A 17,707-nucleotide genomic window follows, 5' to 3' on the forward strand; every position below is an offset into this window, starting at 1 on the left:
ACTGAGAACTGTGAACACAAAATCATCCCCCTTCACTGTCACAGTGCATATTAGAATTGGTATATCTTGCCTGACTCACATTGATTAAAACTTGATTATTTATATGAATATTAGTCAGATGTACAATATAAATTGTATGCAAATTATGACACAGATTGCTTGTGTTTGCAAATAGGTATTTTGACAAATTTTAATTCCATCGTGTTAGTCTGTGCTGACTGTCCAGTCATCAGTATAATAAATTTAAATTGCATGTTTGATTAAAGGATTTTTTTATTTAAAAAGACTTGTGCAAAGGGATTAGTAGTCTCCACCACGTTAAGAGTTGTCCAAGACTAACATCAATGTAAAACCCAAAAATTAAACTATTAACTTTTTTCACGGATTGAATATTTGGGAAGCAAAGTTGCCTGTGAACTACAGATTTAATTAGAATCTTGTCTGTATGAAAATTCTTGTTGCGTATGATTCATGTAGAAATTAAAATTTACAGCCTCTTTGAGCTAATGCACACATTATAATTAGGTCATTTTTATTTTCGGTGCTCAATTCCTTTCATTTAGAAAGCATTGTGATGCAGCACACATTAATTCAGTTATCAGTAGCAGAGAAAGAGCTCTGCTGATAACTGAATTAATGTGTGTTGACTTAATTGGAAAATTTTCAATTCTCAGCTCATACATTTTCTTTAGTTTAATCCTTTTCAGAAAACTGCTTACAAATTTTATATGAATTGAAATCTGTATAATTGCAAGTTGGTTATTTTTAACTTCCAGTAATTTCAACCCATTAAGTAAAATAAAGGTCTGGCAAATATAAAGATTTACTCAAGTGTTATCAGTATGGAGAGGCCTTGCATTTTTCTCACTGATTAGCCATGAGAATGAAGTATTGTTCACTAGCAGGATCTTGCTTGAAAACTATGTATCACACTCTAGCTGTACAAATGATTAGACTTCAAGTCTGTAACAAAATGTCTTAGAGGGTAAAAGTTGAACTTCTTTAGAGTTTCACCACAAAGATTACAAAATAATTTTATTTTAAATGGAACAGAAAGGAATGAGTGAGCAATATGATACTTAGCACTTCTAAACCAATCCAAACATTTAATTTAAAGTTGTATGGAACCAATGGGGTTGAATCAAAATAATAACTAAGGAAAAGTGATTTTAGAGCAATAATTTGTCATCAGGTGCCAGTAATGAATGAAACAAGATGCTTATCTTAACATGACAATAAAAACACTTCTTGGGAGATCTCCACAAATAATAAGGGAGGGGTGGATAGGCTGGCATTCATCCTAAGTAAAGGAAAACAAAAAATAATACCCTGTTAATAGCAAAATCTCATCTGAGAACTTATGTGACATCACGTGGTGTTCACGAGTTAGCTGTGTGCTCAGTAAGCTGAATGATAAGTTAGTTATTTTATTAGAACTTTTCCACCCAGCAATGCTATGAATTTCATATAAAAATTCAAGACATACATTTTTATTTTAAGACAGAAACTTGGAAGGGAAATTCTTGACCACATCTGATGAAAACAGTGTTCAGATCGATTATTAGAATGAGTTGTTTGATTCACACAGTACAACGAGATGGTGGTTTGAATTCACTTTGAAGTGTGACACAATCACATTAGGCCAGTGAACAGGTTGACAGAAAATGGGCCATTGTGCTGTTTTGTTTTAATGTTTCAGCTCTCACAGCAGTGAATGCTCCCCTTTCTTTCTCTTTTGTTCAATGATTGCAATAATGAATAGCTCTGTCCATTTCAATAGCTCTTGATTTCAATTAATTTTGAAGCCTTCATTTCAGCACATTTCTCAGAGCTAATGCACAATGTAAAATCACGTCTTAAGCTCTTATATTTTAGATGAGTAGTACGTGCCCAAAGTGAAAGGTTGAACCTGTGAGGGGAAATAATTGTTCAGATTGAATTTACCCCCATGATGCATAAAGTTCTAATGTAGGCTCTATGCAAGGCGTATTATTGTGTGGCAGAATATCGGTCAGGATTAGGATTAATACTGGAAACAATCCATTTTATACTTTTGCAATGTCACATTCAGAATATTAATTGTATTTTGCACATTGCATTGAGCATTTATTTGAAACTGGTGAGATAGTCATAGCATCTATAGATTTATGGACCCACTTTTTCTAATTTAGAGGCATTTCTTAACAAGGTATTTAAAACCAATGCATCTTTAGCAGACAAGAAACTTATTTTCTCTATTTGACCGCATGACAGGTGTTTCAATCAGCATTGCAAATAAAGCTTTTAATATTCTTTTTATTATGTGACTCTGCATTATTTCACTAACCTTCAAATCCTGTTAATGTGATGAAAACAATTTTCTTGTGTGCAATTTGTAACATGTAAACCAGCAATGTGTGAAAATGGTAAGAGACAGGGAACTGAGTTCCAAGGGGTTGTACATTTGACTGTTGCAAAGTGTTAGTTCTATTCAATCCTGCTGAGGCACAAATGTGGAGCTTATTGTGAGGTTTTCTATGGGTCACTCAGAACAGATCAAGATTTACTGACCAGGTCATGACAAGCAGTAAAAAGGTTTTTGGCAATTAGTCAGGAGGAAGCAATGAAGACAGTATTTAGTACTAAGGCACTTGTCAGTTTACTCAACATGGAAGGAAGCTGTCTGCCAGAAAGCTAGCAGTTAGGCAAAGAGAAGCAGTAAGCCATGATGGTTTATCATTGAAATCAGGGCAAGGAATACCCCTGAGTAGGAGTTTCCTTCTCAGAACAGCTAAAGAGCTGGAATTGCGCCATGATGAGATGTTGGAGCTTCGCTTTGTGAATCCAGTATGATGCAGTCTCTGGAGACAGGATTAAGGAACTGGAAGGTAAGCAGTCATTGAGACAATCCACATTTTGAGTGAGTTCTAAAGCTAGGCCTTTGAAAGAGAAGAAATTGGAATCCTTGTAAAGTTTGAAGTGTAATGAAATTTGATAACCCAAAGTATCACTAATGTCTGGAAGTGGAGTTGCTGAGAAATGTTTGGAATCTGTCTTGAACATATTCACTATTTGATGATCTGTGTGGGGTGGTTAATCACAGTTTGTTACCCATATTCGCCTTATGTTAATTCTGTTAAGGAGAAAATAATTTGTGCATTTATATTGTAACTTAGATTATTTTTCTTACTTTGCATACATAGAAACATTTTAAAAATGCGCAGGAGTTGGCCCTTGAGCCCTTTGAAACTGCTGCACCATTCATTATGACCATTGCTGATCACCCAATTCAAAACCCTGTTCAACTTTTCACCATACCGTTTTATGCCTTTAACCCCCTGAACCAAATCAAACTCCTTCTTGAAAATATTCAATGTTGTGGCCTCAAATTTTTTCTGTGAGAGAATACCACTGGCTCACGACATTCGTAAGTCCGACTCCATGTCCTGTATCCTTAGACTATGACCCCTGGTTCTGGACTCCCCGGTCATCAGAAACATCCTGTGTTTACACTGTCTAGTCCTGTTAGAATTTTATAGGTTTCTAAGAGATACCCCTTCATTCTTTTAAACTCCAGTGAATGCATTCCTAACTGTTTATGGCCCTAACTGATTCAGTCTTTTCTCATCCATTTGTCCTTCCATCCCAGGAATCAATCTGGTAAAACTTCACTGCATTCCTTCCATAAACCTAACATCCTTCCTCAGATAAGAAGACCAAACTGCACACAATACTCCAGCTGTGATCTCACTTAGGCCCTGTAAAATTGTAAAAAGACATTCCTTCTGTAGTACTCAAGTCCACTCATTATGAAGACAAACATGCAATTTGCCTTTTTCACTGCCTGTTGACTGAGGGCTTTAAAAATCGAAATGATAAACTTGTCGCCGAAAATTCAACCTAGACATTAAATTAAAACTTGATGAACTTAAGGTAACTGAAAGCTTTATGATATAATATGTAAAGCACCTTGAACAGGAGAAGGAATTGCTGATGAATCAGAACAGCTGTTTGAATAAAGAGTTGACGACACAGACTGATGAAGTATTGGAACACTGTCTTGAAACAAAGGTAACTGAACTGACCAGAAGAATTGATCAGCTGAATTAAAAGATTGGCATGCTTGATAATGCATTAGAAAATGAGACAGTAAACAAATGCTTGGAGGAAATTATGAAAGAAGTGGAAATGAAATGTCCACTTTTGATGAAGTAGAATGGACGAAATAACTGTGTGCAGAAGGCTGTGGCTCATCACTCAGATAAACTCAAAAATAGGACGGCAGGAAGAGAGCAAATCTCCCTAGGTGCATATTTATTCACCTGACATGACAAAATCTATTGTGGAGGAAGTGAATGAAGAAGATGATTTTAAAACTGGTTGTCAATCAGAAATAGATACTTTCTATAGGAAACTTAAAGTTATGAGAAGCTCAAGTTCTTCTTTAGTCCAGTTGAAAAACCAATGCAACATTCATTTCATAATATACCATATTAATATGCATTCATATGTGAAGAGAGAGAGGCTGCCGGTGTATTTGGTTTGCAGTTACACCAGAAAGCTTGAAAACCCATTGTGCAAATTACATGTACAAACTGGTCAAGATGCTTCTAAAGAAAACTTTGCATCTTCACTGCATTTGGTTCACCATAAAAAGATTATGAACATTCAAATAATTGTTGATGTTCCATCCAGTGCTTAAAGAGTGAGTCTAGAAAAATGCAGGCATTTAGTGAAATGATGTGTAAATCCCACTAATCCTACAAGTTAGTCGACAGAATTAAAAGATTACAGGCAGTTAGTCAGGAGCAGGTGAACGTGGCTATTCTTAAGGTACTTCTACATTTAATAGCCCCTGAAAATAATCTGTGTGCCAGCGAATTGGAGATTGAGCAAAGAAAAGTCTGTAAGCAGTTGTGATCTTTTAATGAAGTTGGAGCAAAGGAATGCCTGAGAATATGGGTGTTCTTCTCAAAGCAGCTGAAGAGCTGGAAGGGTGTCAGTTTTAGACACTGGATTGAAACCTTGTGAATCTGGAAGATGGCATTGAAAAACAGAGAGGCAATAGTAGTTGAAGCATTCTGTAATGGAGTAGTTTTTAAGTCAGTTCCAAAATGAGGACTTTAAAAGTCAAGAAACTTGAATTTTGAGATTTGATGGCCAACAATATAACTTATATCTGAGGGGTTGCTATGAAGTCTAGGATCCATCTTGACCACATTTGTAATTTGATGTGTTCTGTGGGGGGATAGATCACAATTTGTTACCTATATTTACTTCATGCTGGTTCTGATTGTGAAAACATAATTAGTATCTTCCTCGGAAATTTTAGTACTGTCCTAACTTTGTACAGAAAAGCTTATTGTTTGTTTAAAACAATAGAATCTTGTGGCTATATTCTGTCAGTTAATACTTGAATCTCACACTTTGTCTACTTGTAAAAAAAATGTTATTGACCCCTAACATCACAAAATTTGGCCATCTAGTCCACGATCTTAACAACATACTTGCAAAGTCACTTTGAGTTTGTTTGTTTTGTAACTTTTGGTGTACTCATGTTGTGATGAACATATGGTTGGCAAAGTTTTCTTGTGATCTCGTATGATCTTTATTAATATCAATATTTTTGGACAAACCTCGCGTGTTGAATGTCATGTTTTATTGAAAGGTAGCGCCATCAAATCCAGGGGTGCAGATGACAACAAACAAAAATGCTGAGGAAACTCAAGAGGTCTGACAGCATCTGTAGGAAAAAAGCAGAGTTAACATTTTGAGTCTTGTGACCTTTCTTCAATCCAGGATTCTGAGATTTACTCATGTCTTAAACTGATGATCCATTTTACTGTATGATTTTCAATTAGAGAGGTACCAAGTCTTTTATTTTTCAACTTCCCACTACTAGATAGCATAGTCAGTACAATGTTATCGTCATTTTGCTACATGTTTTCACGTATAACTGCACCTCCTGTACAAATCGATTCCAGAACAAGTTGTTTCCAATTCCAGCCAAAGGTTGTTTCAAGTTTGTTCTCCAGGGATTAATGAAATGCCCACTTTGTTGCTTGATGAAATTATGCACTGGAGTTGATGGTAAATCTGTTATCATAATTTGGTTAACACGCTTTCTGAAATGTTGCCAGGAGTTGCTTTATGGTGGAACCTAACTGTCAATTTTTCAGAAATGTTTTTAAAAGCAATTACATTCCTTTGAAAGTTAGGTACGTAGTTGAGATATCGGGCTCCATTTATTTTTACCTCTGGGACTTGGATTAAATATTTTCTGGATGATATTGTCATTTTGATTCGAGATGTTACACTCCTACATGAAATGAGTTTTAGTGGTTTTCACCTAGTTTCTATTACACTCAGGCTGGGAGTAGAAAGCTGTTCATTATTCAGTGCGGAATTAACACTATTATTCTGAGATAATACACAGCAGACTGGTGTGAGAGATGGAAAATGTCACATTGGCCCAACAGAATACAATACTGAATTTGTAGTTGACATTTTTGTTTGTTTTTTCCTGAATAGAGGAAGTTTTAATTGGTATGTAACATGCACTACACCTGACCATTATGTACTTAATACTGACACTAAGCAGGAAAAGAGGAAAGGTGTTTTGGTATCTAGAATGAATACGCCTCATTTAGGCAAACATGCACATTCTTCTCAATATGCCAATTTAAAAATTCAGAACTTTATATCTGGGTAGCAGTGAAAAGTCTGTGATCTGACACTGTCCCAATACACTAACTGTTATTCAAATAGAACACTCGCCCAGCTGTTAATTAGACAACTTTTGAATGAATCTCTCCTGTCGTATCAAGGTCATTGCCTTATTTGCTTTGTATTTTTTAATCTCATCTTGGCAGCTTGCAGTGTTTATTCAGTTCTTTTAAATTACAGAAGAGTTTCAATTTAACTCAATTTGTGCTCTGTTCCAGCTATGTATGAACAATCCTGTGAGGCATATAAGCATCTTGGTAAAACATCGGATACTTACTGGATCGATCCTGATGGCAGCGGTCCACTAGGACCATTCAAAGTCTACTGCAATATGACAGGTAAAGTATTAATGATTCTATGTCAACACCAAGCTTCCTAACTCATATGCATGACATTGTATAACCTTCCACTATAATCTCCAGTCTTTTGTTTAGTCAGTTACTGTTTCTTGTTAATTTATACTGAAAGAACCTGTAATGAAGCCTGTAATTTGACAACGAAAACTCGAGTTTTCCTTCATTCCTCAAAAGAAAATATTTATTATATTCTGAAGTCATTAGACATGGATTCAGTCGTAGATCCATTCCCATCCAAGCATAAAAAAAGAGTTTTTATCTTACATAGAATAGAACGTTATACACAGGTCAGACTGCTGGAACTTTGCAATTCAACTGCATGAAAATTGCTCTTTGTCCCATTGTAATTGTAATTAATTGGTTTGATCATTAACTAATATATTTTTCTTGAGTGGATCTCAATATTGACAATTCTCTTTCACATGACCAAATTAACTAGTTGCAATTTTTAAAATATATAATTCATTTGAAGCAATCTTAATCTTAACAGCTTGAGAGTAACAATTCATTATTTCCAACATGGAATAAAATGGCATGTGTTTTTGCATACACATTAGTGACATACTCCTCACTGAAACGTTTAAAGAATGTGTGAATCCAAATTAAACACAGTAATGTTGGAAATGCGTGTCAATTAACATCTGAAATTAGAAGATCTTCAGTGTTTTGGTTGGGACCTTAATTAAAGCGGGAAGTGCTGATTTTTTTTTTGTGCAGTTTTGGTCTCCACTCTGTGGAAGGACATACTTGTTATTAAGGGAGTCCAGCAAAGCTTCACCAGACTGATTCTCAGGATGGCAGGACTGACATGTGAGGAAGGATTGAATCAACTGGGCTTGTATTCACTCGAAATTAGAAAAATGAGAAATGTTCTCAGAGAAACATATAAAATGCAGATGGGACAGGGCAGGCTAGATGCGGGAAGAATGTTCCCGATGTTGGGGAAGTCCAGAGCGAGCGGTCACAGTCTAAGAATGAGGGATAAGCCATTCAGGACTGAAATGAAGAAGAATTTCTTCACTCAAAGAGTTGTGAACCTGTGGAATTTTCTCCCACAGGAAGCTTTTGGGCCATTTCAGTAGATATATTCAAGAGGGAGCTGGACATGGCTTTTGTGGCTAAAGTGATCAAGGGTATTGAGAGAGGGCAGGAATGGGATACTGAAATTGAATGGTTGTAGAGGCCCGAAGGGCCAAATGGCCTACTGCTGCACCTATTTTCTATGCTTCTCAGTTTCTATGAATCAGGAGGATTATGAAACACACAAGGAATAATGGAGAGGAACAGATACATTTGAAGTGTATAAATGCTGACTGCCATCATAAACAGGCAACATTTTGATATAACAAGGTGTAGAGCTGGATGAATACAGCAGGCCAAGCAGCATCAGTGGAGCAGGAAGACTGACATTTCGGGCCTAGGCCCTTCTTCAGAAATGGGGGAGGGGAAGGGGGTTCTGAAATAAATGGGGAGAGAGGGGCAGGCGGATAGAAGATGGATAAAGGAGAAGATAGGTGGAGAGAAGACAGACAGGTCAAAGAGGCGGCGATTCTCCTTTATCCATCTTCTATCCACCTCTCCCTCTCTCCCTATTTATTTCAGAACCCCCTTCCCCTCCTCCATTTCTGAAGAAGGGCCTAGGCCCGAAACGTCAGCTTTCCTGCTCCTCTGATGCTGCTTGGCCTGCTGTGTTCATCCAGCTCTACACCTTGTTATCTCAGATTCTCCAGCATCAGCAGTTCCTACTATCTCTGAAACATTTTGATATATTAGCTTTAATGACATCATAAGATGCTGTAAAGAGGTATGAGCCTTTGAATATTATAGACAGGTCATCTCGGTCTGGTGTATGACCCAGTGATGGAAAAAAAATGGATACATGGAAGGGAGAATGTCCACATTGTGCAAGGCACCTCTTGTGAAACTAGCGGAACAATTGAAAGCAAATGACATCAGAAGCTATGAAGCTGATTTTCAGATTAGAGACATAAACTTGCCACAGGTCCTCTTATTAATATTGGATAGAATGCCTCTGAAAATTTAGGAAATTTTAAAGAGTGCACAAAACTTGCTGAGCAGGTTCAGAGCAAAGTTATTGAGAAAGGTGATGAGCATTGGGCAGTCAGGCATTGAGCAAAAGAGTCCATCTTCTATGCGTGACCAGGGTGAAGAGGCTCGAAAGCTGTGTTGCCTGCCTGGTGCATGGGTTCAGGATATCTCAACTGGGCTGCAGAGGAACTTGGAAGTGGGAGTGGAAAGATCCAGTTGTCGTGGTCCATGTAGGTACCAATGATATAAGTAGAAAGAGGAAAGAATTTCAGCTGAGGAAGTATGACCAGCTAGGCACCACATGAGAAACAGAACCAAAGAGGTAATAATCCCCGATTACTATTTGAGCCAGAGCTAATTGGCACAGTGTCAGCAAGATTTAAGAGGTAAATGTGTTGCCTAAAAAATTGGAGTGGAAGAAACAGGTTTGAATTCATGCGACATTGCACCGATGCTGCGGAAGAAGGGAGCTGTTCTGATGGGAGGGACTCCATCTGAATCATCAAAATAAAAAAGCCTCTTTGGTTCTGCTTTCTCATGTGGGCATCATCTGAACATATGCAATGGAGATGGAGGAACTGAGAGATTGGGATGGAGTCTTTACAGGAAGTGGGTTGTGAGGATGTACAGTGCAGAAAGCTGTGGGAGTCAGTGAGTTTGTAGTGGATATTAGTGGCCAGTCTATCCCCAGAAATGGAAACAGAAATGTCAAGGAAGGGAAGGGAGAAGTTAGAGATAGACCAGGTGAAAGTGAGGGCAGGGTGGAAATTGGAGGTGAAATTGATGAAGTTTTCCAATTCCAGACGAGAGAGGGAAGCAGCACCGATTATATCATCGATGTATTGGAGAAAGAGTTGTGGGTGGGGGCCCGAATAGGACTGGAACAAGGAATGTTCCACGTACCCCATGAAGAGACAGGCATAACTAGGGCCCATGCGGGTACCCATGGCAACCCACCTTACCTGAAGAAAATGAGAGGAGTTGAAAGAGAAGTTGTTGAGGGTGAGGACAATCTCGGCCAAGCGGAGGAGCGTGATGGTGGGTGGGGATGGTTCAGGTCTTTGCTCCAGGAAGAAGCGGAGAGTCCTAAGACCTTCCTGGTGGGGAATGGACGTGTAAAGGGATTGCACGTCCATGGTAAAGAGGAGCTGTCAGGAACCGGTAAACTGGAAGTTTTGAAACCGGCGTAAGGCGTCAGAGGAATTACGGATGTGCATGGGTAGGGATTGGAGCACGGGGGCGAAGACTGAGTCAAGCTAGGAAAAGATGAGCTCTGTGGGACATGAGCAGGCTGAAACAATGGGTCTGCCTGGACAGTCCTGTTTGTGAATTTTTGGCAGGAGGTAGAAATGAGCTGTGTGGGTTTGGGGGACTATTAGCTTGGAAGCGGAGTGGGGGAGATCACCAGATGAAATGAGATCAGTTACCATAGTGGATACAATGGCCTGATGTGCCATGGTGGGGTCATGGTTCAAGGGAAGGTAGTCCTATTCCGGTCCTATTCTGGCTCCCACCCACATTTTTCTCGTTGCTCCTTGCCTAGTTAACTCCAGCCATCTCTGTTCTCAGTCCTTTGTAATCCCTCATTTAAATTTTACAAAGTTGCTTCTCACACTTGAACTGAATTCTAAATTCTACCAAGTCATGGTCACTGTTTCTGAGAGGATTTTTTTACTCTGAAATCATTTATTAAGCCTAGCTCATCAAGATCCGAGAAAGCCTGACATCTGATTGGATCAGCATATTGTTCTAGGAAAATGTCCCAAACACATTCTGTTAATTCTCTTTCATAACTGCATTTGCCAGTGTAATTTTTCCATCTACATGACTGGCAGATGGCAGAAAGTGTGGATAAAGAGGTCTTTTTCAGGATGACAGCCTATGACTATTGGTGTTCCGCAAGGTTCAGTGTTGGGACCGCAACTAATCACATTATACATTAACAATCTGGATGAAGGGACTAAGAGCATTGTCGCTAAGTTTGCAGATGACACGAAGATAGGTGAAGGTACAGGTAGTTTTGAGGAAGCAGGAAGCCTGCCGGATGACTTGGACAGGCTAGCAGAGAGGGCAAAATAGTGGAAGATGGTATACAATGTGGGAAAGTTTTAAGCTATGCACTTTCATAGGAAAAACAGAGGTGTACTTTTGAAATGGGAAAATCTTCTGAAATTTGAAGCACAGAGGGACTTAGGAGCCCCAGTTCAGGATTTTCCTAAGGTTGACATCCAGGTTCAGTTCACAGTTAGGAAGACAAATGTAATGTTAGCATTCATTTCAAGAGGGCTAGAATAGAAGAGCAAGGATGTGTAAGGCTGAGGGTGTATAATACTCTGGTCAGACCACATTTGTAATATTACAAGCAGTTTTGGTCCCCATATCTAAGGAAGGATGTGCTGGCCTTGGAGGGAGTCCAGAGGAGGTTCACAGGAGTTATTGTAGGGATGAAGGGTTTATCATATGAGGAGCGGTTGAGGACCGTGGGTCTGTACTTGTTGGAGTTCAGAATGATGAGGAGGGTGATCTCATTGAAACTTACAGAATACTGAGAGGCCTGGATAGAGTGGATGTGAACAAGATGTTTTCACCAGTAGAGAGAATAGAAGCCAAGGGCACAGCCTCAAAATAAAGGGACGACCCTTTAGAACTAAGATGAGGAGGAATTTCTTCAGCCAGAGAGTCGTGAATCCAAGGAACTCATTGCTTCTAAAGGTTATGGAGGCCAAGTCATTGAGTGTCTTTGAGACAAAGAAAGTTTGATCCTTGATTAGTAAGGAGATCAAAGGTTATGAGGAGAATGCATGAGAATGGGATTGAGAAACATATCAGCCATGATGCAATGGTGGAGCAGACATGATGGGCCGAATAGCCTAATTCTGTTCCCTAATGTTATGGTCTTAATGTCACCCATTGTTAATGTATTGCCTTTCCAGCATGCCCTCAATAACTCCTGACTTATTCTGTGTCCAAAGTATAGCTAATGCTAGAGGATCTCTAGATGACACTCACTGGTCTATCTGTAATTGGAACTAAATCATGGCTAATATCCATGGCACTGATATCAAATATTGTTATTGTAGCAGTAACCCTGAGCCCAGCTAAATGCTCTGGGGACATGCATGTGAATCAATGGCTGATGGTGAAATTTGAATTTGGTTAATACTGTCTAGAATTAAAAGCTTTCCTGATGGTTATCTTGTAATCACTGTTGATTATATGTTACACCAGAGCCACAGCATTGTGGTTAACTCTTAACTGGAAATGATCCAGCAGTGTATTCAGTTCAATTGGTAATTAGGTTTGGGTAACAAATGCTGATCTTGCCATCGACATCCACTTTTCATGAATGAATAAACAATAATAGTTCAAAAGAAGATTCACCACTATCTCTCATGGGCAATCATGGATGGACAATAAATGAAACCTTGCCATTGTCACTTACAAGAAGAAAGAAAACCATTGCCAAAACCTATGCTCTCTTGATGAATAAGATCTGCCGTTATTTTACCAGCATGTAGTATATTTCACCAGTTCTACAGATTGCCATGTTAATATCTGTTGCTTGGAAATCTGGTGAAAATCTATTTGCTTGAAAACATGTTGAGAAAAGATAACTATTATGATGGTTAGTGGCAGAATGAGTGCGGCCACTTGTGCCTTTTTACTTTCTCTCTGTCTCAAGTACGTTGTGTGTGATTCAGTCTGTGTACATAAAATACTCAAAAGATGAACCACTATCATTGGGAGACAGGCATTATACTTCATTACTGCATCAGAAGAAATGCCTTCCGATGTGCTAAGAGATAAGACAGAAAATATATAGAACAACTTTGCCAGTGGTCTAATTATTGAAAGATATAAAAAGGAAAACCACAAAAGCTGGAAATATAAAATGAAAGCACAAGATACTAGAAACGAGCAATAATTTAGTTTGCATTAATATGAGAAAAAGGAGGTTTCTGGTTAAATTGTGCAGAGGTGATAGATGCTCGGCAGCTGAGGCTGGAAGAAGAGCATGACCAAACTTTATTAGACACTAGAACCTTGTGTTTTCCCAGTCATAGCCAGTTCAGCGGCTACGCCCAGGGCTGCATCTTACCAGAGGGCCGGAAGCGCAACTGCCTCCACAGTGGCATCACTCACAAAGGCTATTACCAGGGTTGCACCTGGAGAATGAGTGAAACATAGAATCCCCACAGTGTGGCAACAGGCCATTCGGCCCAACAAGTCCACCCAAACCTTTTGAAGGCCATCCCCTAATCCTATATTTCCCATGGAAATGGTGCTAATGCATCTAACACGCCTAAGCTACACATCCCTGAACACTACGGACAATTTAGCATGGCCAATCCACCTAACCTGCACATCTTTGGACTGTGGGAGGAAACCAGAGCACCCAGCAGAAACCCATGCAGACAGGGGGAGAATATGCAGACTCCACACAGTCACCTAAGGCTGGAATAGAACCCAGGTCCCTGGCACTGTGAAGCAGCATTGCTAACTGCTGAGCCACCGAGTGCTAATTGATGATCACTGTCAGTAATGTGGTATCTAGCGGTGCCAGGGCCAGTCGGCCTGGCCGCCACAATTAGGACTGGGGATGGGTCACTGAGAGCAAATGGCAACATTGTTGTAGGGAGAAACCATCACTGCCAGTGTAATCTTCCCTGGACCAAACAGTGTCCGAAAAGAAGGGCTGTCTCCCTCAGCCCACAGGGATGGCTCAAAGGTTTACTTGGCAGACTCTACAAACAACGCAAGCCCCTTGACAGCTGGTAAACAATAGCTGAAGCAGGCAAATACATTACTTTGGCCCTTCAGTGGCTAAATTGGGCTCTGGAGAGCTGGGCTGTCCCTCATCATTCCTCCCACTGGCAAAATGGCAAAACAGTAGGAAGATGCAGGCATGTCACCGGCATGAGTTTGCTCCTAACAGGATGATGTAACAATGCTGATGTTATTTTCCGTAACAAAAGACCTGAGTGTGGATGTTGTGGAATAGAACAATCCAACAGATATTTATTACATGTAACTAAAAACATGAGAACATAAGAACTCAGAGCAAGAGTAGGCAATTAAGCTCCTCAAGCCTGTTCGACGATTCACTGTGATCATGGCTGATCACATCCTAACCTCAACTCTACTTTCCTGCATGCTCTTCACAACCCGTCAACCAATTCCTATTTAAAAATCTTTCTAACTCCTCCTTAACTTTACTGAATGTGCGGGTATCCACTGCACTCTGGGATAATGAGTTCACGGATTCAAATCATTTTGAAAGAATTAATCTCCTCATTTTTGTGTTAAGGCTATCCTTTATTCAAAACTGTGGCCTTTTTTCCAACATTGCTTTATATTCTTTCTATGTTTACTTTGTCAATCCATTTGGGCACCTTATTTTCCTCAAATTAGATCTCTCATTCTTCTAAATTCGAGAGGGTATCGGCCTAAATTGCTGAATCTCTCACCATAAGACAGATCCCTTATCTCCGGAATCGATCTAGTGAATCCCCAGAACTGCCTCCAATGCAACTACATTGTTCCTCAAGTAAGATGACCAAAATTGTACTCAATACTTCAGGTGTGATCTTACTAATGCCTTATACAGTTGCAGCAACACCTCTCTTCTTAAATACACTAATCTTTTAACAATAAATGCTAAAATTCCAGTTGCCTTCCTCATATCTGCTATATATTGCCAACTAGTTTCCTGTGATTCATGCAAAAGAACACCTATATCCTTCTGCACTAAAGCACTCTGTGGTTTCTCTCCATTTGGACCATAAATTGCCTTGCTATTATTCTGACCAAAATGGATAACTTCACACTTGTCCGCATTAAACTCCATTTGCCAAATTTCAGCCCATTCACCTAACTTATCCATATCCATTTATAAGTTTCTTATTGCCTTTATTGCAACTTGCATTCCTTCCAATTTTATTGTCATCTGCAAATTTAGCTGAAGTACCTTCTGTCCCTGCATCCAAGTCATTAATATATGTTGGATAGCCCAACGACTGAACCATGTGGCACCCTAGTTACAGCTTGCAAACCAGAAAAAGATCCATTTTCCTGACTGTCTGCTTTCTGTTGGTTAGCCAATCCTCTATCCAAGCTAATATATTACCCCCAATCCCATGTAATTTTATTTTGTGAATTAACCTTTTGTGCAACATCTTATTTTGTGGAAGTCCCAGTATAGCACATCTACGTTGTTTCTTACATCCTTAATGAACTCTCACAGATTAGTCAAACATGATTTGCCCTTCTTAAAGCCACACTGACTGATAGACTGCATTTTGACTTTCAAATTGTCCTGTTATTACTTCCTTAATGATAAATTCAAACAATTTTCCAACAACAGATATTAAACCTACAGTGGATTTTTTTTCCAATCTACTGGAACCTTTTCTACATCCATGGAATTTTGGATATTTATAACCATTGGATCTGCCATCTCTGCTGCCACTTCCTTTAAGATCTAAGGATCCAGGCCATCAAGTGCTGGGAACTTGTCTGCCTTCAATTCCAATATTTTGCTCAATACTTATTCCCTAGTCAGGATAGTCAGAGACTTTTTTCCAGGGCTAAAATGTCTGTTACGAGGGGGCATAATTTTAAGGTGATTGGAGGAAGGTATAGGGGAGATGTCAGAGGTAGGTTCTTTACACAGAGAGTGGTGGGTGTGTGGAATGCGCTGCCGGCAGTGATGGTGGAGTCAGATACTTTACAGACTTTTAAGCGACTCTTGGATAGGCACATGGAGGATAGTTAATGTAGGGTATGCAGGGTAGACTAATCTTAGTAGGATAATAGGTCGGCACAACATCATGGGCCGAAGGGCCTGTACTATGCTGTACTCGTCTATGTTCTATGTTCTCGTGAAGACTGCTGTTCTAAGTTCCTCTCTTTCTATATGTCCACTCTATTTGTTACTGTTAGGATAGTACTTGTATCCATCATTGTGAAAATTAAGGCAAAATACTGATTTATTGTCTCTGCCATTTCTGTGTTCTTTATTAATTCCTAGTCTCATCCTGCAATGGAGCATCATTAACTTTAGCTATTCTCTTCCCTTTTGCATACTTATGTGCACTTATACTTATATTCCCTGGTATTATCCATTTTATATTTTCCACTAGTTTTCTTTCTTAATTTATCTTTGCACTTTTTATTTCTTTTCAATAACCCTTTGCTGATCTTTAAAGTTTCCCAATCTTCCAGCCTGCTACTGGCCTATGCAATATGAATGCCGTCGTTATTGTCCTTATGTTATCCTTAACTTCCATGCGTAGCCATGAATGTTTCTTCCTCCTCTTATAATCTTTCCTCTTCTTCGTTGGAATATATTTTAGTTGGGAGAATTAAAAGTCTTCCTAAACATCTGCCATTGCTCAGCAATGTCCTACCATTTGGATTTCCTGCACAGTTCTCTGCTCATACCTATCTAGTTACCTTTGTTGAACTCCAGAACACTAGCATGGGACTCAAGTTTCTTGCCCTAAAACCGAATTTGAAAAACTATGATGCTCTAATCACTCTTCCTATAAGATCTTGGCATACTGACATGCTTGCTGCAATACATAAACTGACAGCTACCTGACAAATTCACACATCATTTCACTGGTTTTCCCACCTTTCAAGTCAGTTCCTCAGAACTGGTTAAAAATATTAGCCCAATCTTTCTAATTTAATCTTCATTATTATTCTTTCCTTTTTGTAGAGATTGGAACCAGCTGGATCTTGTTGACTACAAGGTCCTTGATTGGGGTTGTTAACCTGGGCTAATCAGGAAAGTCCTGGCTGACCAATATAACCAGGGGGTTTAGCATCTCCTCAGCTGAGAGGACAGCCTCTGAGCTGGCTATAAGCCATATGCACAGGGAAATAAAGAGTGACTTGGTGATGGGATACTAATCTCTGTAGTTATTTCAATGGTGATGAGAGTGTGGCTGAAGAACATTTGCTTGAAACAGTTATCTTGGAGTTGGAGTAAGTGTTTCTGGCATTATTCCTTTATTTGAGAAGCTTGATCCTGCTGTCAAAGACTAGGCCTAGGATGTGGAAAGAATGTGATATTTTTTCCAGGAAAATGACATTGGGACAGATGAAAAGCAATGATTAATCCTTCTGACTGCTTGCAGACCTGCAGTATTTTTGGTTATAAGGGACTTTGCTTTCCCAGAGGTGCCAGACACTAAAACCTTCCAAGAGTTGACAGAGTTTGCTATGGATTATTATGACCCCAAGCTTACTCTAATTCAGAGTTGCTATTGGTTTTATTTCCTATTGGAGAACCAGGAGAATCTGTATTGGGATTTTTCTTGTGGTTAAGACAACTGGCTGAGGCATGTGATTTTTAGGTTAACCCTGAATGAGATGCTGAGAGACTGTGTTTGTTTGGTATGTGGGATTAATGACATAACCTGGATTTCAAACAGGCACTGCTATGGACTTTGTCATCAGAAAATCCAGCAAGTGGAGGATGGGAGCTACAGGGTATCCCCATGGAAGTGGACACCCTCAAATGTCTGATTTGAGCTTCGGGAACACCACTGGAGTGTAGCCAATTGCAGAGCCTCACACAAGGCATATCC

General features: G+C 39.3%; 1 protein-coding gene across 1 annotated transcript in view; it reads left to right on the forward strand.

Moving 5' to 3' along the window:
* LOC109913433 (contactin-associated protein-like 2) overlaps positions 1-17,707 on the forward strand; it is a 1,704,267-nt gene that overhangs the window by 930,379 nt on the left and 756,181 nt on the right. The window contains exon 12 of the mRNA XM_048610560.1: positions 6,924-7,043. Coding sequence (XP_048466517.1) covers positions 6,924-7,043 — 120 coding nt within the window. The remainder of the gene's footprint in view (positions 1-6,923; positions 7,044-17,707) is intronic.

This window comes from Rhincodon typus, chromosome 2, assembly GCF_021869965.1.
Source record: "Rhincodon typus isolate 14 chromosome 2, sRhiTyp1.1, whole genome shotgun sequence".
NCBI classification, from domain to species: Eukaryota; Metazoa; Chordata; class Chondrichthyes; order Orectolobiformes; family Rhincodontidae; genus Rhincodon; species Rhincodon typus.